This window comes from Scyliorhinus canicula, chromosome 26 (genome assembly GCF_902713615.1).
Source record: "Scyliorhinus canicula chromosome 26, sScyCan1.1, whole genome shotgun sequence".
NCBI lineage: Eukaryota > Metazoa > Chordata > Chondrichthyes > Carcharhiniformes > Scyliorhinidae > Scyliorhinus > Scyliorhinus canicula.
Window position 1 is genome coordinate 1929529 of NC_052171.1, and position 27861 is coordinate 1957389.

Consider the following 27861-nt stretch of genomic DNA (forward strand, 5'->3'; position numbering starts at 1 on the left):
GCATGCGCAGTCTGTCCCTTCGATTGTCAGAGAGACAAGATGGCGATGAAGGGGGTCGGCAGGATGGTGAATGGAGCCATGGGCGACATAACGGGCTCGGGGAGCCGCCAGCACGTCCAGGCGGTCAGCAGGGACTACATGTCGCAGCCAAGGCTGAGTGAGTGTTTGCGGGGGGGGGGGGGGGGGAGGGGAGGGGGGGGGGGGGAGGAGGGGGGGAGAGGATTGGGGATGAGCAGACAGAGTGAGGCCCTGTTTGCAGGAGTCGGTGAGAGGGGACGGATCGGAAATCACAGTCCTGGTGGAAGGAGGACACCGATCGCAAAACCGCGGGAGAGGGGAAGAGGCATGTCCAAATACAAAATAAAATATTCAGGGTGTCACTGTGAGGAAGTTGTCAGGACTGAGGAATTTTAGAGATGAGGAATAATTGGGTGGGCTGGGGTTGTTTCCCAGTATAACCCCATGTTAACACTTGGGAAAACCAACGTCACACCAGACACTGATGAACAACAGTAAAGCAGCATCGCATTACTAAACGGATGTTTAAAATTTGTGTTATCAACATAGAACATAGAACGATACAGCGCAGTACAGGCCCTTCGGCCCTCGATGTTGCACCGACATGGAAAAAAACTAAAGGCCATCTAACCTACACTATGCCCTTATCATCCATATGCTTATCCAATTAACTTTTAAATGCCCTCAATGTTGGCGAGTTCACTACTGTTGCAGGTAGGGCATTCCACGGCCTCACCACTCTTTGCGTAAAAAACCCACCTCTGACCTCTGTCCTATATCTATTACCCCTCAATTTAAGGCTATGTCCCCTCGTGCTAGCCACCTCCATCCGCGGGAGAAGGCTCTCGCTGTCCACCCTATCTAACCCTCTGATCATTTTGCATGACATCACAGTGGTGCAGTGGTTAGCACTGCTGCCTCACGGCGCTGAGGACTTGGGTCCGATCCCGGCCCCGGGTCTCTGTCCGTGTGGAGTTTGCACATTCTCTCCGTGTCTGCGTGGGTTTCACCCTCGCAACCCAAAGATGTGCATGGGAGGTGCATTGGCCATGCTAGACTGCCCCTTAATTGGAAAAAAAATACTTGTGCACTTTAAATTTAAAAAATTACATTGCATAACTGTGAAATTTTATCTTTTTCATGTACTTCATAAAGGTCTTACTCACCACTCTGTTCCTTCCATCTGAGCTGCTCCAACTCACAGCCCTTAGCCTAGCCAGGAGCAACTGTTAGATTGACGTTCATATTTGCATTCAGAGTTACCCACCTACACCAACATCCTCCTGAAAGCCACATCAGTATAATTGATTTAAATGTGAAACACATTTTCAAAACTTTTAAGTTTCCATTGGGTGTTTCAGTTCCTCACCCCACCTCTCCGTCCACCCAGCCAATCTATTACTCACATACCTGTAGATCTGGTGGGGAGGTGAAACAGTACAGATAGCCCACAGCAGTGTTCAGCAGTCACATTTTTACATATTTTTACAGAGAAGCAGGTTTTCAGTGACATGCAGGGAATCTGATAGAATATTCTTTAATTTGACAATTCTGCAAGAGTTCTCCTCGGATGTGATCTCCGTTCTGCTTTGCTAATCTGTGTCATGCTTTCATGTAAAGGAATCCCGCAGTGGCTACATGATGTTCAACTAATTATTTTCATTATGCCATTGCAGGAAAATTACATACAAAACACTTGATTACTAGTACTGAACAGCCAATATGGTGGCTGAGAATTCCAGATGGTTCCAGAAGTCCAATTTAAGCACATCTTCCTCCCTTTTGCCTCACAGCCCCTTTCAGAAAAGGACCAACATCTTGTTGACCTTTTGGACAATTTTTATATTTGAAGATGAGTCTTGAATGATTTTTGTACCTGGAACCTAAATCCCTTTGCTCTCCCACACCTCTGAATCTCTCATTCTGATTTGTCTTATCATAGAATCATAGAATTTACAGTACCAAAGGAGGCCATTTGGCTTATCGAGTCTACACAGACCCTTGAAAGATCAGCTGACGTAAGCCCACACCTCCACCCACAACCCAGTAACCCCACCTAACTTTTGGATACTACGGGCAATTTAGCATGGCCAATCCACCTAATGCGCACATCTTTCGGCTGTGGGAGGAAACCGGAGCACCCGGAGGAAACTCATGAGGAGAATGTGGAGACTGCAAAGATAGTGACCCAAGCCAGGAATCGAACCTTGGTACCTGGGACTGTGAAGCAACAGTACTAAGTACTGTGATATCTTGTCGTCTTCCTCACGTTAGAAGTGAATGACCTACCTTTTCTCTTTATATCTATTTTTCTTCCCTACTCTGTTTCTATTTTATAATGACAATATTCAAGAACTAGTTTTTCAGTGTGCTATCTATGCTGGAGTTTGACACAGCTTCATATGTTCTTTAAATAGTAATTATTATTGCATTGATACAGTTGATAAAATTTGATCCGGTTCCACTGGAGCCTTGTATAAGCCGATTGAACCTGTACCCTTTAATTGTCATCATTGTGACAACTGGACTTGACTTGGATCGCATTGATATGAAATGTCATGTCAGGCAAATGATCCAACACGTCTGATACAGATCACAAAACCTAAAACCAGTCCCTCCTGATCATTTGAAACAGATGTTTTTTAAAATAAATTTAGTGTACCCAATTAATATTTTTCCAATTAAAGGGAAATTTAGAGTGGCCTATACACATCCTGCACATTTTTGGGTTGTGGGGGCGAAACCCACGCAAACACGGGGAGAATGTGCAAACTCCACACTGACAGTGACCCAGAGCCGGGATCGAACCTGGGGCTGCAGGGCTAACCCACTGCGCCACCGTGCTGCCCATTTGAAACACGTGGGTGCACTGTAACCAACACATTTTGTTTACATTTGACAAGCATATATTTAAAATTCAAGAAAATGTATTTTGCAGCCCAGTAAAGAAGTTCTGGGTTGAGTAGCTTGGAAATAAATGAGCTAATGTGGCGTTTTGCTTTGCAGCTTACAAGACTGTGTCTGGTGTTAATGGACCATTGGTAATCCTGGACCAAGTAAAGGTACAGACCTCCATGTTCTCAGTGGCGTTGCATATAATTCCAATGGACAAGTTCAGTGCATCCAATCTTTGGTGTTTATCCTTCATTGTAGCTGTAATTCTAATCCCAGGCAAATGCCCCTGTTGCCATAACTATCCCTTCCTCTGTTTCTCTGTCTTAAAATGTTCACTTGTCTCTGCTCATCACTGCAAAACCGATAAGTAGCTTGTGTCATTTTTCAAAAACTGTTTCCCCATCACTTTATCCAAAATCTTTTAATCTTATATCTTTCTTGGTCCACACAATCTCTGGAAGCAGACCAAAACTACTCTGTCCCTCCCTTCATAATTTTATATGTTGAATCATTCTTCTGTCATAAAATGACTCCAATTTTGCAAGTTATTTTGTTCCCCTCATATCTGGAATATGTCCCTGAGCTGATTTTGCTCCAGTGTGCTTCCAATAGTATTGAGTCCAGAGGAACCCACCATTGGCCTTGCTAAGATTTAATATAGATTCACCATTTTAATTTTATACTTTCTACCTCTTGTCATAAAACTCCATTTGAAGAGTTCTTTGTCACATATTGTGAATTGGAGCATTTCTACAGCACCAGCCATCCTTAATCGCAAATGTCACCGTTACTTTTTAACCAAGGTGTAGCACTTAAGTTGGTTTTATAAATTTAGACTACCCAATTATTATTTTTTTTAATTAAGGGACAATTTAGCATGGCCAACCCACCTAACCCTTGCACATCTTTGGGTTGTGGAGGTGAAACCCACGCAGACACGAGGAGAATGTGCAAACTCCACGCGGACAGTGACCCAGAGCCGGGATTCGAACCCAGGTCCTCAGCGCCGTAGTCCCAGTTCCAAACACTGCGGCAGCACTTGAGTTGCTGACAAATTTAATTTGCCATCAATAAAGAAAGAGATGAAAGTCACCCTGAAATTTAAAATAATCTTGTTTTTTCAGAGTATCACGCATAAACATTTTACCACAACTTTATTTACTTGGCTTTATTTGGGCTTGAAAACATGGTTGTTGTTTTGTTGTCACTGTCAAAATGGCACTGTGGTTGTACCAACACTGCTTGCAGTAGTTAAAGACGGTGATTCACCATCACCACCTTTTAACGGGCAGTTTGGGGTGGGCAATAAATGCTGGTCTTGCCAGTGACACCCACACCTCAGGAACAAATTAATAAAACTTTGTAAGCTACTTTTAAAAAATGTTATCATTGACCATGAATCTTTTTGTTTGTAAAATATTTTTATTCCCCATTTTCACATTTTCTCCAGAATTTCCACCCCACCCACAAGCAGTAAATGGTAACAAATACAAAGTCAATTTCCTTATCAACAACAACCATCCCATCCTCCCACCACCCCAAGCAACGACCCACCTGACAATATAAGCATCAAATTTTGTTCAAGAAGGGAACAAGAAAAAAGATGGAAAATTATAGGCCAATTAGCCTAACCTCGGTTGTTGGCAAAATTCTAGAATCCATCGTTAAGGATGAGATTTCTAAATTCTTGGAAGTGCAGAGTCGGATTAGGACAAGTCAGCATGGATTTAGTAAGGGGAGGTCGTGCCTGACAAACCTGTTAGAGTTCTTTGAAGAGATAACAAATAGGTTAGACCAAGGAGAGCCAATGGATGTTATCTATCTTGACTTCCAAAAGGCCTTTGACAAGGTGCCTCACGGGAGACTGCTGAGTAAAATAAGGGCCCATGGTATTCGAGGCAAGGTACTAACATGGATTGACGATTGGCTGTCAGACAGAAGGCAGAGAGTTGGGATAAAAGGTTCTTTTTCGGAATGGCAACCGGTGACAAGTGGTGTCCCGCAGGGTTCAGTGTTGGGGCCACAGCTGTTCTCTTTATATATTAACGATCTAGATGACGGGACTGGGGGCATTCTGGCCAAGTTTGCCGATGATACAAAGATAGGTGGAGGGGCAGATAGTATTGAGGAGGTGGGGAGGCTGCAGAAAGATTTAAACAGTTTAGGAGAATGGTCCAAGAAGTGGCTGATAAAATTCAACGTGGGCAAGTGCGAGGTCTTGCACTTTGGAAAAAAGAATAGAGGCATGGACTATTTTCTAAACGGTGACAAAATTCATAATGCTAAAGTGCAAAGGGACTTGGGAGTCCTAGTCCAGGATTCTCTAAAGGTAAACTTGCAGGTTGAGTCTGTAATTAAGAAAGCAAATGTAATGTTGTCATTTATCTCAAGAGGCTTGGAATATAAAAGCAGGGATGTACTTCTGAGGCTTTATAAAGCACTAGTTAGGCCCCATTTAGAATACTGTGAGCAATTTTGGGCCCCATACCTCAGGAAGGACATACTGGCACTGGAGCGGGTCCAGCGGAGATTCACACGGATGATCCCAGGAATGGTAGGCCTAACATACGATGAACGTCTGAGGATCGTGGGATTATATTCATTGGAGTTTAGGAGGTTGAGGGGAGATCTAATAGAAACGTACAAGATAATGAATGGCTTGGATAGGATGGACGTAGGGAAGTTGTTTCCATTAGCAGGGGAGACTAGGACGTGGGGGCACAGCCTTAGAATAAAAGGGAGTCACTTTAGAACAGAGATGAGGAGAAATTTCTTCAGCCAGAGAGTGGTAGGTCTGTGGAATTCATTGCCACAGAGGGCGGTGGAGGCCGGGACATTGAGTGTCTTTAAGACAGAAATTGATAAATTCTTGATTTCTCGAGGAATTAAGGGCTATGGGGAGAGAGCGGGTAAATGGAGTTGAAATCAACCATGATTGAATGGTGGAGTGGACTCGATGGGCCGAATGGCCTTACTTCCACTCCTATGTCTTATGGTCTTAGAACATAGAACAGTACAGCACAGAACAGGCCCTTCGGCCCTCGATGTTGTGCCGAGCAATGATCACCCTACTTAAACCCATATACCCGTAACCCAACAATCCCCCCATTAACCTTACACTACGGGCAATTTAGCATGGCCAATCCACCTAACCTGCATATCTTTGGACTGTGGGAGGAAACCGGAGCACCCGGAGGAAACCCACGCACACACGGGGAGGACGTGCAGACTCCACACAGACAGTGACCCAGCGGGGAATCGAACCTGGGACCCTGGAGCTGTGAAGCATTGATGCTAACCACCATGCTACCGTGAGGCTCTTATGGTCTTAAATAGAACAAACCCTCCCATGGTGGGACAAAGGAGAAATAAAGAGAAAGGAATTAGGAATCGCCTATGGTCACCATTAACCCATAGAGTCCCTCCCTGCCACCCCACCCCCCACCCACACCAACATTCAATGCCATCCAATCCCCGAAAGAGTACTGTAGATGACACCCATGCATTGCAAGCCCCCCCTGCCCCGGCTCCTCCCCTCCACTTCCTCTTACAAAAATCCTCCCCACAACCTCTGTTCCTTCCCCCCATCTTTGCACCCTGGCTGGACTCATCAGGCCCTATTCTGCCAGGCTCCGATGGCCGCAGCCTCTCCCCCCACCTCACTCCCTTTCACTGGTTGGCTTAAACCGGCCAGCATGGAAGCCCCCGCCTGGGTCTCTTCCCCGTTGCCCGGCCCCAGGAAAACCAAGAAATCCCCTTTAGCACATAAACCCCGCATACACACCAAGCTCCAAAGAACCATCATTGCAAGTGAAAGTCCCCTCTCTTCCCTTGTCCAAGGATATACAACGTTGGCTCATTTAGCACACACACACGCCGCAGTGAAAAATACAGCTACATGAGGCTACATCTGTACATGACCACTTTTCAATTCAGCCACAGTCCTTCTGCCTTCGCAAACTCCTCCGCTGCTTCCTCCATCCCGAAATAAAAATCCTTGGATTTGTAGGTCACCCTCAACTTAGCTGGGTATACTATGCCGCACTGCAGCTTACTGATGTACCCCGCATTCTTAACCCGGCTGAAGGCAGCCCGCCTCCTCGCCAGCTCCACCTTAAAGTCCTGATATATGCGTATCCCAGCTCCAGTCCACTGCACCACTTGCTTCTGCTTTGCCCAGCACCGGACCTTCTCCTTCACACTGTACCTATGAAAACACAGAATCACTACTCTTGGTGGCTCACTCGCCTTTGGTACAGGCCTCCACGATTGATGAGCTCAATCCAGTTCACATCGGGAGGGATTAACACCCTCCCCAAATAGCTTTGCCAACATAGTGGCAAAATACTCAGTCGGCCTCGGGCCTTCCACTCCTTCGGGAAGACCCACAATCTTCAGATTCTGTCGCCTGGATCTGTTTTCCAAGACTTCCATTTTGGCTCGCAGACCCTCGTTGATCTCTCACCTTGCACATCTCCTTCCCATCGAGGTAAGTTGATCGCTGTGCTGCAACAATGTCTCTTCCACTTCCTTCAGCGCCTCGCCTTGCTCCCGTACCTCCGCCACTGCGCTCAATACCGCCGCCCTCACCGGGGCAATCGCCTCCTGCACCAGCACTTTCAATACCGCGCCCACCTCCTTCCTCAGCGCCTCCATGTGTTTTGTGAACTGCCTTTTGAGTTCCGTGGCCATCACCGTAGTCATTTCTTCAGCCGTGGGCAATGCGGCCTCCCCTGGTGCCCCAGCCTCCATTTTTCTTGCCGTCCCCGCGGTGACCTTTCCACTCCCCGGCGGACTTTCAGCTGCTTTTTTTACGGCCGTTTTTTTTTACTTGTTCTAGACATCTTCCTTCACTGTGCCTTCTCCCTGCTTTTGCTGCCTCTGTTACCCCTGGGACCAGGCGTTAGACATCGAAAATGCAGTTCCCGAGCAGGAGCCCTCCATTATGTGGCTGCCTCCCGCCCGCCGTCACCGGAAGTCTCCATTGACCATCCATCTTAAGTGTGTTACTTCTCTTTCCATCCCAGTGAGTTTCGGGATCACCTTTATCAAATCTGCTCTTTTCCAACCGTACTTCTGTATTAACTTTTTATTTTGACCTGAAATCATGTTGTATCATAGTTGATACTTTTGAGATGCTGAGGCAGCATTTGTCTCACCTAGCTGATCTATTTTGTTGCACAAAATTAAATCTGTGAATGCCTTTTCCCCTGTGATCATACAAACAGCTTGAGGAAGGAGGCATGCACAAATTTTTGGAATTTTATTCCTATTTCTCCATTCATGCTCTTGCTGTCCTTATCAATGCATAATTAAACAAGGATTGTTAGCCACGCTTATCGCGCACAGCAGACTTCAAGAGTACAGAAATAGCCTGGTGAAATGAGCAGACAAATGGCAGTCAAGGGTGAAGTGGTGCATTTTGGGAAGAATGAGATGGAGATGCATATCACATAAATGACACTAGCACTGCTGCCTTATGGCGCCGAGGATCCAGGTTTGATAATGGCCCCGGCTCACTATCCATGTTGAGTTTGCACATTCTTCCCGTGTCTGATTGGGCCTCACCACCACAACCCAAAGATGTGCAGGATAGGTGAATTGGTCATGCTAAAATTCCCCTTAATAAAATGGAAAAAAAAATTGAAATGATAACGGCCAGAATTCTCTGGCCATTGGGTTTTCTTTTCCCACTGGCAGCGCACCCCTGCTTGCGGATTTTCCGGTGGCATGGGAGTGGCTTCAATGAAAAGCGGTGGGAAGAGAGAATCTCACTGCCAGTGACCGTGGCTGGGGTTCAGAAGAATCCAGCCTAATATTTCAAGGGGATGGAAGAGCAGAGAGACTTGGGGATACATATTGTTACCGTACCGACCAGACCCCATGTGTGGCAATGCCTCATGATGGGAGTTTGCGTTTCTTCTCCTTCTTGGCGATTGCTCCTGTTCACTTGTTTCATAAATAAAATAAAACATACAGTGCAGAAGGAGACCATTCGGCCCATCGAGTCTGCACCGACCCACTTAAGCCCTCACTTCCACCCTATCACCGTAACCCCTCCTATAACCTATAACTCCTGAATTTCCTTCAAATTCCGCTCTTCCAATGTCCCATAGAAAAGGAATCTCCCTCAGTCCAGGAATAAAACATTTCTCTTGGTTTATGTTTCCTGTGTGTTAATCCATCCCTTCTGATCCCCTGTAAAAGGCGTTTCCACAATCCATCACTGTCAGTCCAGGATAGTTTTTGTTGGTGCAGCTGTGGGTTGGAAGTACCCATGCATGGTAGTGCTGAGTTACGTTTTATTTTATCACCCTGCCACGTAAGCAATCAGATCACTGTTTTTCAATTAATGCTGAGCTTCTACGCATTGTCTGAAATTTCTGCTTCAAATATATTTTGACATCTCTCAGATTGCTTTCAATAACCAATAAGAGTTGGGTGCCGATTTCAATAGACTCCCAGTTGAACCAGGAGAGTTGGCAACCCTATAGTTGAGGTCGCAAAACATCTGTCGTCATGTAAAACAATGGTCATCCTTCAGACAACCAGTGAAATTTGGATGCTGCTGTAACCGGATGAGGTTGTAAAATGCTTTCATTTAAAATGTTGATCTTTTCAATGTCTGCCGCTTATGGAATCAACTAACTGTAAAATATTTTACCTCCAGTTTCCCAGGTATGCTGAGATTGTGCACCTGACGCTCCCAGATGGCACAAAGCGCAGTGGACAGGTACTGGAAGTCAGTGGCTCGAAGGCAGTGGTTCAGGTATGATGTCTGGTACAATTGTCACTCCAGATAGATACCTGCTGTTTGATAACCTCTCTGCTGTGGACAGGGGGTTGACTTTATGCTGTGAATGTTGTTAGATGGTGGAGTTCCACAATATGTCACGTGTGTCATGTTTTTAGTGCTGGGAAAACTCACCATTGGGAACAGTGACTGGTGTTTAAGGGCACCCAGGTCTCGTTGCACATTCCCCTCTCTCAATCTAGCGTCTTCCTGTTTTTGCTACCAAAGTGGATAACCTCACATTTATCCACATTGCACTGCATCTGCCGTGCATTTGACTACTCACTCAACTTGTCCAAATCACGCTGAAGCATCTTTGCATCCTTCTCACAGCTCACCCTCCCACCTGACTTTGTATCATCTGCAAATTTGAAGATATTACCTTTTATTCCCTCATCTAAATCATTAATATATATCAATAGCTGGGGTCTGAGCACTGATCCTTGTGGTACCGCACTAGTCAATGCCTGCCACTTGTTGCCTGTCCCAGTTATTCCGACTCTTTGTTTCCTGTCCACCAACCAGTTTTCCATCCATCTCTCTTTAGTTACCCCAATCCCATTTGCTTCAGTTTTACATGCTAATCTCATACGTGGGACTCTGTTGAAAGCCTTCTGAATGAAAGTCCATATAAGCCACATCCCCTGCCTCCCCCTCATCAACTCTGCTATTTACATCTTGAAGAATTATGGCAGCACGGTAGCATTGTGGATAGCACAATGGCTTCACAGCTCCAGGGTCCCAGGTTCGAATCCGGCTTGGGTCATTGTCTGTGCGGAGTCTGCACATCCTCCCCGTGTGTGCGTGGGTTTCCTCCGGGTGCTCCGGTTTCCTCCCACAGTCCAAAGATGTGCAGGTTAGGTGGATTGGCCATGATAAATTGCCCTTAGTGTCGAAAATTGCCCTTAGTGTTGGGTGGGGTTATTGGGATAGGGTGGAGGTGTTGAACTTGGGTAGGGTGCTCTTTCCAAGGGCCGGTGTAGAATCGAATATAACACATTTTCCTTTTTATCCTCCTTTAACAGGTGTTTGAAGGAACATCTGGTATTGATGCAAAGAAAACAAGCTGTGAATTCACTGGAGACATCCTGCGCACCCCAGTATCTGAAGATATGCTTGGTAAATGTTTTGGGTGCCATGGCCGCAGTGCAATGTCATGAAAATTGTGATTCTCAAGATCACATTTTATAATCTGTTATATTTAATCACAGCAGGAAGTGAGTGAGAGTATATATGTGATCATGGACAAGGGCCAAATGCAGTGCTAAAATGTGCCTGCACTTTGTACTCATATGTGCAGTTCTGCATGGCTCCCTGACTGTGCAGTACTGCAATTCAATAGAGTCGTGAATTTTACAACGCAGAAAGAAGCCCTACGGCCCATCATGTTTGCGCCAGCCTTTAAATATTTATCTGTTCTAATTCCATTTTCCAGTACTTGGTCCGTAGCTTTGTATGCACAGGCATTTCAAGTGCTCATCTAAATGCTTCTTAAATGTTGAGGGCTCCCACCTCTGCCATCTTTTCAGGCAGTGAGTTCCAGATGCCCACCACCATTCCCGTACCAGCCTCCCCGAACAGGCGCCGGAATGTGGCGACTAGGGGCTTTTCACAGTAACTTCATTGAAGCCTACTCGTGACAATAAGCGATTTTCATTTTCATTTCATTTTCAAGGTGAAAAAGCTTTTCCTCAAATCTCTGGGCCTTATCTTAAATCTGTGTCCCCTGGTTATTGACCCCTCCACCAAAGGGAAAAGGTTCTCCCCATCTGCCCTATCTCTATCCCATATAATTTTGTACACCTCAATGAAGTGTTTCCCCCCCCTCCCCCCCTCCCCAACCTTCTCTGTTCTCAGGAAACAACCCCAGTCTATCCAGCCTCTCTTCTGGTGCCGGTTAGCTCAGTTGGCTGGATGGCTGGTTCGTGATGCAGAGCAATGCCAACAGCGTGGGTTCAATTCCCGTATTGGCTGAGGTTATTCAAGAAGGCCCTGCCTTTTCAACCTGCCCCTTCGTCTGAGGTGTAATGACCTTTAAGTTTAATCACCACCAGTCAGCTCTCAAAGGGGAGCGCAGCCCATGATCCTCTGGGACTGTGGCGACATTTACATTGGGGTTGCATTGCTGCCTCACAGCGCCAGGGACGCAGGTTCAATTTTAGCCTTGGGTGACTGTCGGTCTGGAGTTTGCACGTTCTCCCCGTGGGTTTCCTCCAGGTGCTCCAGGTTCCTGCCATGGTCCAAAGATGTGCAGGTTAGGTGGATTGGCCATGCAAACAAAACAAATGCCCCCTAGTATCCAGGGATTTGCTGGATAATAATAATAACAATAATAATAATAATCACTTACTGTCACAAGTAGGCTTCAGTGAAGTTACTGTGGAAAGCCCCTAGGTTAGGTTAGGTTACAGGGGGCGAAATTCTCTGCAGACCGTCGTAACGTCGATTTCCGGCGAGCAAAATTGGAGTAGATGACTCCGGCGTGGGGGCCTTTTAGGCGGCGATTCGCCGTTCCCGGAGGGGCCAGCAGCTGACTGACGCGATACGCGTCAGTTTCACCAGCTGCGGAAGTGGTGAGACCCGGCGTTTTTTGGAGGAGGAGGAGGAGAGAGACTGACCCGGCGTTTTGGGGGGGGGGGGGGGGGGGGTTGTTGCGGCATCGGGGGGGGGGGGGGGGGGGGGGGGGGGTTGCGGCATCGGGGGGGGGGTTGCGGCATCGGGGGGGGGTTGCGGCATCGGGGGGGGGGTTGCGGCATCGGGGGGGGGGTTGCGGCATCGGGGGGGGGTTGCGGCATCGGGGTGGGGGGTTTGGGGGCAGCGGCGTGCAGAGAGGGGGGGCGACGGATGCCCGGGGCCAACGCACCGTCGCCCCCCCCCTCCGTACGCCGCTGCCCCCTACCCCAACCACCCCCCCCTCACCACCCCTACCCCCCTCCCCACCGCCCCTACCTCCCTCCCCACCGCCCCTACCCCCCTCCCCACCACCCCTACCCCCCTCCCCACCACCCCTACCCCCCTCCCCACCACCCCTACCCCCCTCCCCACCATCCCTACCCCCCTCCAACGCCGCCCCCCCATCTCTTGCAATGCCGTAACCCCCCCCCCCCCCCCTCAACGCCGGGTCCCCCCCTCCCTCAACGCCGGTACCCACACCCCGTCCCCCTCCCTCTGAAGGCCGGTACCCACACCCCCCCCCTCTCTCCTCCCCCCTTCCTTCCTCCTCCCCCCTTCCTTCCTCCTCCCCCCTTCCTTCCTCCTCCCCCCCTTCTTCCTCCCCCCCTTCCTCCGTTAGTGGGGGGGGGGTGCGGCGTTAGTGGGGGGTGAGGGGTGGGGGGGGTGCAGCGTTGGAGGGGGGTAGGGGTGGTGAAGGGGGTAGGGGTGGTGAGGGGAGGGGGTTGGGGTAGGGGCAGCTGCGTGCAGAGGGGGGGGCGACGGTGCGTTGGCCCCGGGCATCCGTCGCCCCCCTCCTCTGCACGCCGCTGCCCCTACCCCAACCCCCTCCCCTCACCACCCCTACCCCTTTCACCACCCCTACCCCTTTCACCACCCCTACCCCCTTCACCACCCCTACCCCCCTCCAACGCCGCACCCCCCCCCACCCCCCACTAACGCCGCACCCCCCCCCCACTAACGGAGGAAGGAGGGGGGGAGGAAGGAAGGGGGGGAGGAAGGAAGGGGGGGGAGGAAGGAAGGGGGGGGAGGAAGGAAGGGGGGGGAGGAGGAAGGAAGGGGGAGGAGGAAGGAAGGGGGAGGAGGAAGGAAGGGGGAGGAGGAAGGAGGGGGGAGGAGGAAGGAAGGGGGGAGGAGGAGAGAGGGGGGGTGTGTGGGTACCGGCCTTCAGAGGGAGGGGGACGGGGTGTGGGTACCGGCGTTGAGGGGGGGGACCCGGCGTTGAGGGGGGGGGGGAACCCGGCGTTGAGAGGGGGGGGACCCGGCGTTGAGAGGGGGGGGTTGCGGCGATGAGGGGGGGTTGCGGCGTTGAGGGTGGGGGGTTGCGGCGTTGCGAGAGATGGGGGGGGCGGCGTTGGAGGGGGGTAGGGGTGGTGGGGAGGGGGGTAGGGGTGGTGGGGAGGGGGGTAGGGGTGGTGGGGAGGGGGGTGGGGTGGTGGGGAGGGGGGTAGGGGTGGTGAGGGGGGGTGGTTGGGGTAGGGGGCAGCGGCGTACAGAGGGGGGGGGGCGACGGTGCGTTGGCCCCGGGCATCCGTCGCCCCCCCTCTCTGCACGCCGCTGCCCCCAAACCTCCCCCCGATGCCGCAACCCCCCCCGATGCCGCAACCCCCCCGGATGCTGCAACCCCCCCGGATGCTGCAACCCCCCCCGATGCTGCAACCCCCCCCGGATGCTGCAACCCCCCCCGATGCCGCAAACCCCCCCCCCCCCCGATGCCGCAAACCCCCCCCCCCGATGCCGCAACCCCCCCCGATGCCGCAATCCCCCCCCCGATGCCACAATCCCCCCCCCCGATGCCACAATCCCCACCCCCCCGATGCCGCAATCCCCCCCCCCGATGCCGCAAACCCCCCCCGATGCCGCAAACCCCCCCCGATGCCGCAAACCCCCCCCGATGCCGCAAACCCTCCCCGATGCCGCAACCCACCCCCCCGATGCCGCAACCCACCCCCCCGATACCGCAACCCACCCCCCGATGCCACAACCCACCCCCCCGATGCCGCAACCCACCCCCCCCCCCCATGCCGCAACCCACCCCACCCCCCGATGCCGCAACCCACCCCCCGACACTGAACGGCGTCAACCATCATCAATGGTTGACGCCGTTTTAAAGCAACTGTGATTTTCGCCGACGGGACCCGTGGCCACGTCGGCGGGACTTCGGCCCATTCGGGCCGGAGATTTGTGGAAACTAAAAAAAAAATGAAATCCCGCCGGCACCAGCTGTTTTCAGAGGCTGCCGGCGGGATTTGCACAGCGCCGGTTTTTGGCCGGTCAGAGATTTAAAAACCCTGCGGGAGCGGGAATAACGCCGCTGCCGGCCGATTCTCCGACCCTGCGTGGGGTCGGAGAATTTCGCCCAGGGTGAGAGTGTGCTGAGGTGGAGTGCTTTTCAGATTATCGGTGCAGGCAATTTAGCATGGCCAATCCACATACCCTGCATATCTTTTGAGTTGTGGGTGTGAGACCCACGCAGAAACGGGGAAATGTGCAAACTCCACATGGAGAGTGACCCGGAGCCGGGATCAAACCAGGATCCTCGGCTTCAATAAAAAAATAGTTGCCAAAATTTTGTTCAAAGTGTAATTTCTTTTCCAGGTCGTGTATTCAATGGATCTGGAAAGCCAATAGACAGAGGTCCCACTGTCCTTGCTGAGGACTACTTGGACATTATGGGTATGGAGGATACTTCTTTTGCTGATCTTTTTCTTGCTGAATACTGCAGGGAAATTAAACTAATTTTTACTCTGAAGTCGATCCAGCCAAATCCTCTAACTCTGATTTGGGACTATTGATCTGTGCTTAGATATACCTTGTACTTTACTACCGGCATTAATTAGATCATGAATACTTAGCATATTTCATTGCATGGTGTGCCATAATTGATTCTCACATTCACAATTGATGTTCACGCACTACATTCAGTGTGCAACAGGTCATGATCCAGAACAGGAACTCTAAATCTGTAATCTCCTCTCAAACCCAGGAGCAATGTGGCTAAATGTGCTGAAACATTTTAACCTCAAAAATTTGTGCTCACTGTGAAACAATGTTGGAGTTATTTGACGGAGAATTTCTTCCAAACCTTGTTTTAGAGTCACATTCCTACCCTAAATGTGACGGCTTTGAGGTAAAAACATCTAAAAGTTACTTCAATCTGATTTTGAGGGAATTGTGTAGTGTCTGAGATTCCACCTTTTGATTGAAGTATGAAGCAAAGGCTTGTTTGCTAAGGTGCATGTGAGCAATCCCACGGCACAATTCACAGAAGACAGCGAGTTATCTCCATGGCCCAGCCAACATCCTTTCCTCAACTAACGTCACCAAAAACATATCAATTGCTCTTCTCATTGATACTTGTGGCATCTTGATGTGTAATATCTCTGATTGTTTCTTAAATATTGTACCGAAGTGATTGATGGGAAGAACTTCAGGACATTTGATACAAAATGACAAACTGTAAATCTATTGCGCTGATTTTGCTGCTTAAATAACGGTGAGTTTAATGCATGGACTAATGCATGGACTATTACTGTGCAGGAACTTGTGGTGAGGAAGAGATACCCTGTGGCTGAGAGTCTCCAGAAGTTGCTGCATGATTTGCGCTGCCATTATCCTCATGAAAGTGACAGCTCACTCTCAACCAATTAAACTCACTGCAGAAAATGAAACGTGGAACTGAACAGTGCAAATACCTTTTTAATATCTAGATCCATGTCCCTGCAATTGTTCTCTCAACCTTTCTTGGCCAGAAAAGAATCAGGTTAAATTGAAATCTGATTCCTATAGGTAGTAAGTTGTTGTCAGAGTTTTTCAAAATAAGTTTTGGACTTTTTCTTTTGCTTTTATGTCTCCCTTTTCTCTCTCAATCTGATCTTTGTTTCCTTCTCTTTATTTCTCTTTCTGTACCTGATTGCACTGTCATGGGCTTCATTTACCTCTGTCGTTTTTTTGTTTTCCCCGAACCTTAAAATGTTTAACAGAATATACTATTCATCCCATTGCTCACTGAGGTCCGAGATTCCTTGCCATGCTAGTAATAGTTTGCACTTCTAGCTATTTGCCAGGGACAGCATTTTTGAATGTTGAAGAAAAAAGTCTGAACTGGCACACAGCAAGATCCATTTCAGTAAAATCTGCTTAAACCTTGCTCACTGGTTAGTTTTCTTTCAATTGTGTTTCTCTGTTAATGGGATTTCTCAGGTCAACCCATAAATCCTCAATGTCGCATTTATCCTGAGGAGATGATTCAGACCGGGATATCTGCCATTGATGGCATGAATAGCATCGCTCGAGGACAGAAAATTCCCATCTTCTCAGCAGCTGGGTTACCACACAATGAGGTAAATGAGGGGCCCGTTCAGCCTCCGCAAAGCAACAGTTGAGGATATCAGAAGGCGCTATCAAAATTCTGCTTATATACTTCAGTGAACCTTTCTGTAGTGCACTTACAATAATGGATAGATGAGTAATGGTTTGAATTGGGACCTTCAGTGAGGGGAGAGTTTGACCGTCTTAATTGTAACATATACTCATAGTGGGTTCTGTTCCGTTTTGCTCAAGTATCTCCTGTTGGGTCAAGCAGAAGCTAGCTCTCACATTATCCATGGGAGTGGGTCATGGGTGCTGTCTTGTAGCCCTGAGGAAGATGTAAGAACATACACAAAAATAATGGGCAGTATTCACATAAAATTCATGGTCACTCTTTGTAGCTCCCATTTAAATGAAGCTGTAATATGCTTGTCGTGACAGAGATACAATATAAAGGAGCCAGAATAGCATTGGTCCAATTTGCTTGGTAGCCATCAACCCTTCAGAGTGATGCAATTTGGGCACTGTGTGAATCGTGTGTACAAAGAACAAAGAAAAGTACATACTGTGAAGGTTGGGATTTATTTTAAATGCAGCATGCAAAGCTCAAAAATTCCAGGAATGGGAGGCACAAAAGTCTGCAGAAATGGCGCAAAACAGATGCCAGCAAAGCAGTGGTGAACCAATTATTTTTTTCTACTGACTATAGAATATTTAACAATCGGTGTCATCCTGATCTGTCGTCTTGTGATAGATTGCTGCCCAGATTTGTCGACAGGCTGGTCTCGTAAGGAAAAGCAAAGATGTTCTGGATTACACTGAAGAGAACTTTGCCATTGTGTTTGCTGCAATGGGTGTAAGTATCCAATGAACTATCTCTTTCCCTAAGACAATCCAATTATGTGCTTGAATCTAGCCTGGAAGTGAGGCTGTGTAGAGAAAGTTGTGTTGGTTGCAGCCTATGAAGGAGGATAGCAGAAACTTATCAAGACTGTTCAAAGAGACCTTGATCTGCATGGTTTGCATCTACCGTGTGTAGGGAACTTGTGACCTGAGGTCGAACACTATCCAGACTCTTTGATCTATTCAGTTTCTCTTGGTTGAAAATCTCCTGCCAGTTTTTATCTGCTTAAATAAAGGGATCTCTGGAAGCCGAAGAAATACAGAATTGTTGGCGTAAAATTGCAACTTCCTTAAGAATGTGGCAAGCATCAGGTGTCAAGATGAGAGTCGTCTTCTCAAATTGCTGTTACTAGGAGTGGGTTGCATATGTGGTAGTTACCTGGACCTTGCTAGCTATAGTGAATCCAACAGGTGGCAGCAAGAGGAACATCCACCCAATCAGGAGGAGCTTTGAGAGATACGTGGCTTGAAGAAATTTGATGTTCCGGAGGATGAAGCAAGTTGAGCTCTTGGAAATGTAACCTCTGTTTCTGGCCCACTGAGGTCAATGGGCAAAGGGACATCTTCCAAAGACCAATTTTCTTATGATTATCTGGTCAACATGATCATGTCCCAGTCAGCATCTGTACTCTGACTATCTGGCGTACCTCCACATTGTGTGAATTGAGTAAGGTATAAGAGAAACGTAGAGAAGTATTGCCTTTCCCTGTCAGGAGCAGAGTTAATATTTTGGGCTCTTTATCAGAACTCGAGAGGGATCCATGTGTTGGATATTAAACTGTAGCTGTGAGAGATTGCACCAAGATGTAGCAATTTTAAGAACGAAAGACTTATGGCCTAGTTTTGGACAGGGAGTGATGGGTGATGTTTGCATTGAGGCAACACATGTATAGGATATTTATTTTTAAAAGAGTTTAAGATGGAGGAGTAAGGTCACAATCTGAAGTTGTTGAACTCAGTTTTGAGTCCTGAGGGTTTTAACATGCCTAATCCGAAGATGAGATGCTGCTCATCTAGTTCAAGTTTGGCTTCACTGGAGCACTGCAGCAGGCAAGGACAGACATGTGGGTATGAGAGCAAGATGGTGAGTTGAAATGGCAAACAACAGAAAGGTTGAGGTCATGCTTACGAACTGAGCGAAGATGTTCCACAAATTGGTCGCCCAGTCTGCGTTAGTCTCCCCATTGGGAGCAATGAGTACAATGGACCAAATTGAAAGAAATACAGGGGAAACGCTGCTTAACCTGAAGGGAGTGTTTGGGGACTTGAATGGTGAGGTGGTAAAGGGGCAATTGCAAGGGAAGGTGCCATGGGATGGGGAGTTGGGCGTGATGGAGGAAGACGAGGGTGTCATGGAGTGAGTGGTCCCGGCAGGATGCTGACTGATGACTGAGAGACAGATGTGTTTGGGGCATGCATCAGGCTGTAGCTGGCAGAAGATTATCCTCAATGTGGTGGTTGGTGGAGTGTAAAGTGCGGACAAAGGAGTGGAGGGGACTCTGTCATGGTTGTGGGAGGGAGAGGAAAGATGAGGTCATAGCGGCAGGAAATGGGTTGAACCCGTCCGAGTGCCCTGTCAACCAGTGGTGGTGGGAAAACTCAGTTAAGGAAATAAGCAGACATGTCAGAAGCACCATTTTCGAAGGTGCCATCACCCGAACAGATATGTGTAAAAAAATTTTAATGTTTGGAGAGCAACTAAGAAAATTCAAAGTTCTGACAAAACCCTACTCATTCAAGGTGAACATGGAGACTGCCAGATTCTTCAAGTCGGACTTTGAGGAGAATGGTTCGATGGATAACGTGTGTCTGTTCCTGAATCTGGCCAATGACCCAACGTAAGTTAGTTTTTCCGCAGGGGAGCTTGGGGGAACTGTGTATGTTCTTTTACAACCAAATGAATGTGAGGACCCCAGCGGCCTGATTGTTTTGGAATATTATTGATGTAGGCCCTGCGATGCATTGCATAATATCGGAGAACTCTGATGTGTATTTGAGCTGACCCTTGTGCACTAAGTTGAATGCTGTTTACACAGATTAATTTAAACAGATTGAACAAGAAATGACAATGAATGTGACCCAGTTTCAGGATTCTAAGGTATGTGTAAGGGTGAAGGAAGCTGGGCGAGTGCTCTTCGCTAAAGCAGAGACTTGGGATCACTGGATTGAAGTTCAAAAAACCTTGTGAATTGTTCAGGTTTAAATAACAGAGAACGCAAATTGTCAGTTTGGAAGTTGGTCATAAATTGTTTCTGAGGGCAATTTGAAGTTCTTCGAAAGACAAATATAATTGTGGAATTTATAGTTCATTTCTGAAAGAGGTGCTGGTTTCTTGGTCCAAAAGAGTGCTTCTATTTCTAGAAGCAGGCTTATTTCTGAATTAAATGTTGACTTGTCTCCCACAGCATTGAGCGTATTATCACTCCTCGCCTTGCACTAACGACCGCTGAGTTCCTTGCATACCAATGTGAGAAGCATGTGCTGGTTATCCTGACTGACATGAGCTCATATGCAGAGGCACTTCGAGAGGTAAATCTGGAAAAGAAATGGAAATAAACTTTTCAAAAAATGTTGCACAATTGTTAAATGGAAAAACCTTGTTCCATGTATTACATAGGATGTGGGACTGGCAGAATAATGTTTGTGGATCCTTCCCGTACTGAAATACATTGCTGCATTTCCAGTTGCGGTTTTTTGCATATAAACAGCTCTTGATGAAATCTGATAAATTTTAGGTAGTAGTTGGAAATAAGGGGCTGGTTTAGCTCACTGGGCTAAATCGCTAGCTTTTAAAGCAGGCCAGCAGCACGGTTCAATTCCCATACCAGCCTCCCCGGACAGGTGCCGGAATGTGGCGACTAGGGGCTTTTCACAGTAACTTCATTGAAGCCTACTCGTGACAATAAGCGATTTTCATTTCATTTCATTTCATTTCAAATATGTCGAGAAATGGGACAACAATTTATAATCCCTCTCATCCGACTGGATATTACATTTCCACCGAAGGAAAGGCAATTTAAATGGCCCCACTGCATCCACTAGCGGGAGACAAAACATGGTGGGGCTATAAAATGCTGGCCATGGAGTTTTCCAGATTAAGAACATATTCTTTGGATTTTCCATGGTGTGTTTATTTTTGAATAGGATATTGCTGAACCCATTTTTGTGTCTAATTTGCATGAGTCAAATTACACTTATAAATACATGACTCCTTATACCGCAAGGAAATGAAAATGAAATGAAAATCGCTTATTGTTACGAGTAGGCTTCAATGAAGTTACTGTGAAAAGCCCCTAGTCACCACATTCCGGCGCCTGTCTGGGGAGGCTGGTACGGGAATCGAACCGTGCTGCTGGCCTGCCTTGGTCTGCTTTATAAGCCTGCGATTTAGCCTTGTGAGCTAAACCAGCCCCTCATAAGGATGAATTGAAGGGATGTTTAAAATGGAAGAATCATGAACAGACCTGCCACATCTCTCCTGTTAGCGGAATGTGGCGACTAGGGGCTTTTCACAGTAACTTAATTGAAGCCTACTCGTGACAATAAGCGATTTTCATTTCATTTTCATTTTCCTGCAGTAAACCTGGCTGATCGGGTCAGTGCACAACTGCTCACTGTATTGGTATGTAACTAGCTCAGAATATTTTGTGCTATTGTTGAATCATGGTAGGTCTCAGCAGCTCGAGAGGAAGTGCCTGGTCGTCGTGGTTTTCCTGGTTACATGTATACTGATTTGGCCACCATTTATGAGAGAGCTGGGCGTGTGGAGGGCAGAAATGGCTCCATCACACAGATCCCCATCCTAACCATGCCTAATGATGGTAAGCATTATCAGTGAGGATGAACATGCTTCAGTGGACATTTACCATGGGTGTCACTTGCCATATATTGAAATTTAACAAAGGTTACATGGAGTATAAAAGTTTACTGGACTTTAGGGACCCCGTAAATTACTCTGAAAGGAAGAAAGTTAATCCCGACAAATTGTTAACTGTGGGCAAAGTAAAAAAAAAAAGTCAGGTAGAATGTTTTCATCGCTAGGGTAATGAACTATGAGGTAGATTTTTAAGGTACAAAGAGATTTCCTGTAATTTTTTTTATGTTGAACATCATCAAAAACCTTCTGGCAGTTCACAAACGGGTTATCGTGGACTGTCCCATAATCTTTTTCTATTGGCATCCTCAGGAAGTTGTGACCTAACAAGTTGCTCGCTGTTAAATGACAACACATATTTTATATAGTGCCTGTAATGTAATGAAACATCCCACGGCTGTTCCACAGGAGGGTTATGAATGCTGCGTCACATAAGGAGATTTTAAGTCAGATGACCAAAAGTGTGATCAAAGAGGTAGGTTTTAAGAAGTGCCTTGAAGGAAGTAAGTGAGTGTTCAGGCGAGGGCGTAGGGAGGGAATTCCAGAGCTGGGGCCTAGGCAGCAGAAGGCACCACCACCAACATTGGTGAAGCAATTATGGTTAGGAATGGACTAGACACGAGATTTGCTTAACTCTCGGAAAAATTCTCATTATTTTTATGCCACTGATGGACTTTTATCATAAAAATGCTGTTTGTGCTCATAGTGAAATTATGCTTTCCAAAACTGGACCAAGTTTCTCATGATTCAGGGCCTTGGGAATTATGTGTGTCTTTTTGTGGAGAAGTATGTCCAGGATTAGCATTTATGTTATGTACTTTGTGAACTCAAGCCAAGGGTCAGTTTCAGAACAAGACATATGTTTGCCCCTTTGTGACGAGGCAGAGGGACACTCATCCTCCTAAAATTGATTGCATGCTGCTCTAAAACTGTAGCCCCCATGCTGCAGGCAAGAAATCTATTCATCAGGTTTTAACTAGACTGATTACCTTAAAGGAAATGGTCCCAGATTTATTCCCAGTGTAGTAAAATGGGAATTCTTTCACAGACTGGTAGACTATGCCTATATGACATATGATACTGATGTTGGTGGCTTTTCATGTGGCTGATCCATCTTTTTTGCTTGGTGTTTTGTATGTGAAACATAGACATCACTCATCCCATTCCTGATCTGACTGGCTACATCACTGAAGGGCAGATTTATGTTGATCGACAGTTGCACAACAGACAGGTAAGTCTTTCCAGCTTTTGTTTGATGCTATGCACCCAATATAGCATTCCCAACTGAATTTGGAGAAGAGAGGGTGTTCCTTGGTCTCCCCACTGGGGATTAGTTGGAGGGGGGCGCATTTCGTTTGGGTTCTGCAAAAGATGGCGCACGTTCATCCTGTACTTTAAAGAGTTGGTGACCGTTAGCTATTAAGGAGGGGAGCATGGTCTGGTGGGATGGGTATGGAGTACGCAGGGCTGTTTTTTTTGGTACTATTTTTGCTGTGGAGGTGGGGTGTGTGTTTAGTTGTTTTCCCATGTATAAAATTTTAAAAACTTAATAAAAAGTTTTTAAAAATAGAATTTCCACTCTGATCAAACAATTTGAGAGCTAAATTAAATGTTGCTGACAAAGGCCCTGCGCCAACTCCATCAAAAGGAGTGATTGGGAGAATAAAAACAATATAGATATGTAACTGACAACTTAATTTTATCACCAAATTTCAGGTTTCTGAATTTTAGTTCTTTGCCTTTTGAGAAGAAAAATGCTTGGTGTGAGAATTTTCAGGTGTTAATTTGATTCCTTTGTTTTATTTTGTGCTTCTGCCCCACAGATCTATCCTCCAATTAATGTGCTTCCTTCCCTTTCACGATTGATGAAGTCGGCTATTGGAGAGGGTATGACACGCAAGGACCATGCAGATGTTTCCAACCAGCTGGTAAGGAACAGAGAAACATGAGTACGCCATTCAGTCCTCAAATCTGTACTGCTATTCTTCTATTTTGGCTGATTTGTGCTTAGAATTTACAGTGCAGAAGGAGGCCATTCAACCCATGGTCTCCACCAGCCCCTGAATGATCACTCAGCCCACACCTCCACCCTATCTCCGTAACCTAGTAACACCACCTAACGTTTGGACACTATGGGGTAACTTGAGTGTGACCAATCAACCTAACCCGCACATCTTTGGACTGGGGAAGGAAACCGGAGAACCAGGAGGAAACCCACGCAGACACAGGGAGAATGCGCACACTCTGCACAGTGACCCAAGCCGGGGATCAAACCCAGGTCTCGGTGCCAGTGTTAATTTGGAGGTGGAGGTCAGCAGCTTTAATAATAGACTGGATGGGGGCAGCACGGTGGCACAGTGGTTAGCATTGCTGCCTATGGCGCTGAGGACCCGGGTTCGAATCCCGGCCCTGGGTCACTGTCTGTGTGGAGTTTGCACATTCTCCCCGTGTCTGCGTGGGTTTCACCCCCACAACCCAAAAGATGTGCAGGTTAGGTGGATTGGTCATGCTAAATTGCCCTTAATTGGAAAAAATAATTGGGTACTCTAAATTTTAGAGAACAAAAAAATAGACTGGATGTGGGCTTTCATTCCCGAAGTATTTGAATTGGATTTATTGTTAGGTGTACCAATGTACAATGAAATGTATTGTTCTGCAGAGAGTCAATGGATAGGAAGCAGGTTCACATGATGAACTGGGCTGTGTTCACGACTCTGTAGTTTCTTGCGGTCTTGGGCCAAGCAGTTGCCATACCAGGCTGTGATGCAGCCAGATAGGATGCTTTCTATGGTGCATCTGTAAAAATTGCTAAGAGTCAATGTGGACACGCTGAATTTCCTTAGTTTCCAGAGAAAGTATAGACACTGTTGTGCTTTCTTGGTCGTAGTGCTGATGTGGGTGGTCCAGGACAGATTGTTGGTGATGGGTACGCCTGGGAATTTGAAGCTGTCAACCATCTTCACCTCAACACCATTGATGCAGACATGGGTGTGTACGATACTTTGCTTCCTGAAGTCAATGATCAGCTCTGACGTTAAGGGAGAGATTGTTGTTCCACCACACCACTAGGTTCTCTATCTCCGTCCTGTACTCTGACTCATCATTCTTCAAGATCCGACCCACTACGGTCGTGTCATCAGCAAACATGTAGATGGAGGGGAGCCAAATTTTGCAACTTAGTTGTGTGTATCGGGATATAGTAGGGGGCTAATTATGCAGCCTTGCGAGGCCCCAGTATTGAGGACTATCGTGGTGGTGGTGTTGTTGTTTATCCTTGCTGATTGTGGTCCATGGGTCAGAAAACCGAGAATCCAGTGCAGAGGCAGGAGCCAAGTCAAAGGTTTTGGAGTTTTAATAGGTGCTTTTAGATAAAAGAAATAACATCCAAAATGCCACCTGGGTCTTCTGAAGATCTTTTTACCTGTGTTTTTTCTTACTGCAGTATGCGTGCTACGCCATTGGTAAGGATGTCCAGGCTATGAAAGCTGTGGTTGGAGAGGAAGCTCTTACTGCTGATGACCTACTGTTTCTGGAGTTCCTACAGAAATTTGAGAAGAATTCATTGCTCAGGGTAAGGTTTCTTTTCCCGCACCAGAATTTTAATAGCTCTTCCTGTCATTGTTGCATTGCTCTACTCAGAAAGCATTGTCTGAAATGACTACTTTGGGTTTCAATAAACTGAAGCAGCTGGGAAGCCCAGTCCTGTTGATACTCAAATCTCCGCCTCAGCTGTTGAGCCGCATGGCTGTTAAATTTAAGATGTGGGTACTTCACACCGCCTAGTACCTTCTATGGATGGTTATGGAGAACAGTGAACAGTGACCTAACCTCTGCTGGAGTAACAATTTGATATCTAGCCCATCTGGCCAAAGTTCTCACATTTCATAAGATCCCAGAAACACAAGGCTGGATTGTACCATCTAAACTTACTGCAAATATTTTTTGAACCTTGAGCTGTGTACCCCAAGACTGTGAAACTCTTGTTTTCTTAGCGGGGATTGTTTAGCTTTGTAACTTTTATTTCTTTAGGAGCTTACGAAAACCGCACTGTGTACGAGACCCTAGACATCGGCTGGCAGTTATTGCGTATCTTCCCGAAGGAAATGCTGAAGCGAATCCCACAGAGCACTCTGGCTGAGTTCTACCCAAGGGACTCTGGCGCAAAGCATTAACTTCTCACCGTCTTTATTTGTGTGTTCTATATTTTGTCATGTAACCTATTTATTTTCAGTGGTTAAACTTCTTGGGAAGTTGTATTTAAACAAAGCGAAGATTTGTGACTGCTGGTGTTTATTTTGAGGTCTTTCAGCCTGAGTAGGATTCAAAGTACCTGTCTTATCGGTGTCTGCTGGTCTTGCAGACCTTTGACACCGGCAGGCTTGCATCCTGTGCACAGCACAAATTGGGGTTTGTGACGATTGAGAAAGGTTTTCTTGCAAGCAATTGACCATTGCCATTGTTCTTTCAAGTATGTGAAAGATGCTTAACTGATTGCCCATGTGCCATAGACAGTTGATGACTATCAATTGGTAATTCATGTGTATCATGATATCCAGTGACAATAGAAATATTGAAAACATGCTGTTTCACAACATAACATTCTCAAATGAGAATTCAATTTCCGTGTGCTCAGAAATATGGCATCTCCCAACCTGCTCATTAGTCTCTGAGGCTGTTGCTCAAATTACTTCATGGTTATTTTAAGGTGGGTTAACTGTTTAATTTACAAGAAACTTTTTCATTTTTTTCTGTGAAGTTGAGCATAAATAGAAAAAGACTTGCTGTGGAATGACTTGACTCAATTTTGCAGCGGAGCTGAGACAATTCTCTAGTTAACCGAAGAGTGCAAGAGGTCTTTTGAGAATTGACCTGTTCTTCTGAATTTACACCTGACAAGGTTATGGAGTATTTCAGCTGCTGCTCTTCTCAGGACACCATTGGTGTGTTGCTGAGATTGCTGTCGTCAAGTAGTACCTGCTTGTTGATTATGTTGGGCCAGCCAGCATGTATGTGCAGCTAGTATTTTTGAATATTATCCTCAACATGATAGCTTAAGCCAATGTTATTGTTAGCAAATACAGAACAGACTCGTAAGCACTTAAAGTTTGGAGTTGCGCTATCCCTTTGAGCTTTTGGAAGTTTACATATTTGTTTCTCATTTGGATAATGACAGGTTTTGTAAAGTGTTCTGTTGCTTGAGGACAAAGGTTTTTCATTCCACCTGGAGGTTTAGTCTAATCCTTTCTCTGGATCAGGTCTATGTCAGGTTCTGTTGTGTTCAGACCATAGTCAGTTGCAGATGGATCGACCTAATTGGAATGTAGTGTGATCTATCAGTAATATATTTATCTTCTTGTATTAGTAATTGGTGTGGAAAGTACAAGCCTTTTGTATTGCATTCTGCATGAAACCTGTGAGCACTTTTTTCAATGTGTAATGTAAGAACAGTAATCTTTCTACCTTGTCATGATTGATTACTTTTCTTTTAGTTGATTTTTTTCTTATACTCATTACTGCCTGTCTGTCGACTGCAAAGTTCTTTACATTAAAGCCCTTCTGAGTACTGAAGAGGGTAGTTCTGGTTGTACCTGACTCTCATGCAGCTTTTTTTCATTGTATTTCCTCTGCATTGGCTTCATGAAATGTACAAATTGTTTAGTTGTTAGATGTTATATTGTAAGCTTACTTTTGATAAATTGTATATTTCAAGCATTCCACCAATCCTGATATGTGTATAAAGAATCCATTGGTTTGAAACTGAAAATGCTGGAAGATCTTAAATGTTCACAATGTATAAATAAATGTTAATAGAACAATGACGAGAGTTGACTTTTAATATTTTTAGATACCCAATCTGTTAAAGCTTTGAATGCTCAAGCCATTTATTCCAAACCAGCTGTCCAGCTTTTATTATTTCATCAAGGTTGCAGTGAAACAACCTTGCCAATAAAGTTTGTTGCAGTAAACACAACTGCTTTAAATTGGGGTTTTTCAAACTCGGGGTGCAATTCTCTGCTCCCCAGGCCGGGTGGGAGAATCGCGGGAGGGCCGCTCTGGCACCCCCTGCGATTCTCCAACCCCCCCCCCCAAATGGCGTGTCGCGTTTTGAGACACGCAGCTCGGAGAATCGCGGGTCGCCATTTGTCACGGCGACCGGCGATTCTCCGGCCCCAATGGGCCGAGCGGCCTGCCATTCCCAACCTGTTCACGCCGGTGGCAACCACACCTGGTCGCTGCCGGCGTGAACAGTGGCGAAAGGTGAGTTTGGGGGCGGAGAGGGGATTGAGCACCACGGCCGTGCTCGGGAGGGGACTGGCCCGCGATCGGTGCCCACCGACCGTCGGGCCGGCGTCTCCAAGAGACGCACTCTTTCCCCTCCGCCGCCGCCCCGCAAGAT

The 27861-nt window shown here is 46.8% G+C and overlaps 1 protein-coding gene across 2 annotated transcripts; it reads left to right on the forward strand.

Moving 5' to 3' along the window:
• LOC119957324 (V-type proton ATPase subunit B, brain isoform-like) lies at positions 1 to 27281 on the forward strand. Of its 2 annotated transcripts, none has more exons than XM_038785210.1 (14): positions 1 to 157; positions 3025 to 3080; positions 9584 to 9682; positions 10732 to 10825; positions 14975 to 15052; positions 16580 to 16719; positions 17442 to 17543; positions 19331 to 19428; positions 19996 to 20119; positions 21261 to 21411; positions 22613 to 22695; positions 23288 to 23392; positions 24907 to 25040; positions 25471 to 27281. In XM_038785210.1, the coding sequence occupies exons 1-14, from the start codon at positions 40 to 42 to the stop codon at positions 25634 to 25636; spliced, it is 1548 nt and encodes a 515-aa protein (XP_038641138.1). In that variant the 5' UTR covers positions 1 to 39; the 3' UTR covers positions 25637 to 27281. The 2 variants fall into 2 exon arrangements, with proteins under 2 accessions (XP_038641138.1, XP_038641137.1); XM_038785209.1 differs by having other exon boundaries at positions 24907 to 25035; positions 25494 to 27281.
• Positions 27282 to 27861: the final 580 nt, after the last annotated feature.

Coding starts and splice junctions, on each gene's coding strand:
- LOC119957324 (XM_038785210.1), top strand. CDS start 40: ATGGCGATGAAGGGGGTCGGCAGGATGGTGAATGGAGCCATGGGCGAC. Junction 21,412..22,612: donor CCTAACCATGCCTAATGATG/GTAAGCATTATC, acceptor TGTGAAACATAG/ACATCACTCATCCCATTCCT. Junction 22,696..23,287: donor GACAGTTGCACAACAGACAG/GTAAGTCTTTCC, acceptor TCTGCCCCACAG/ATCTATCCTCCAATTAATGT.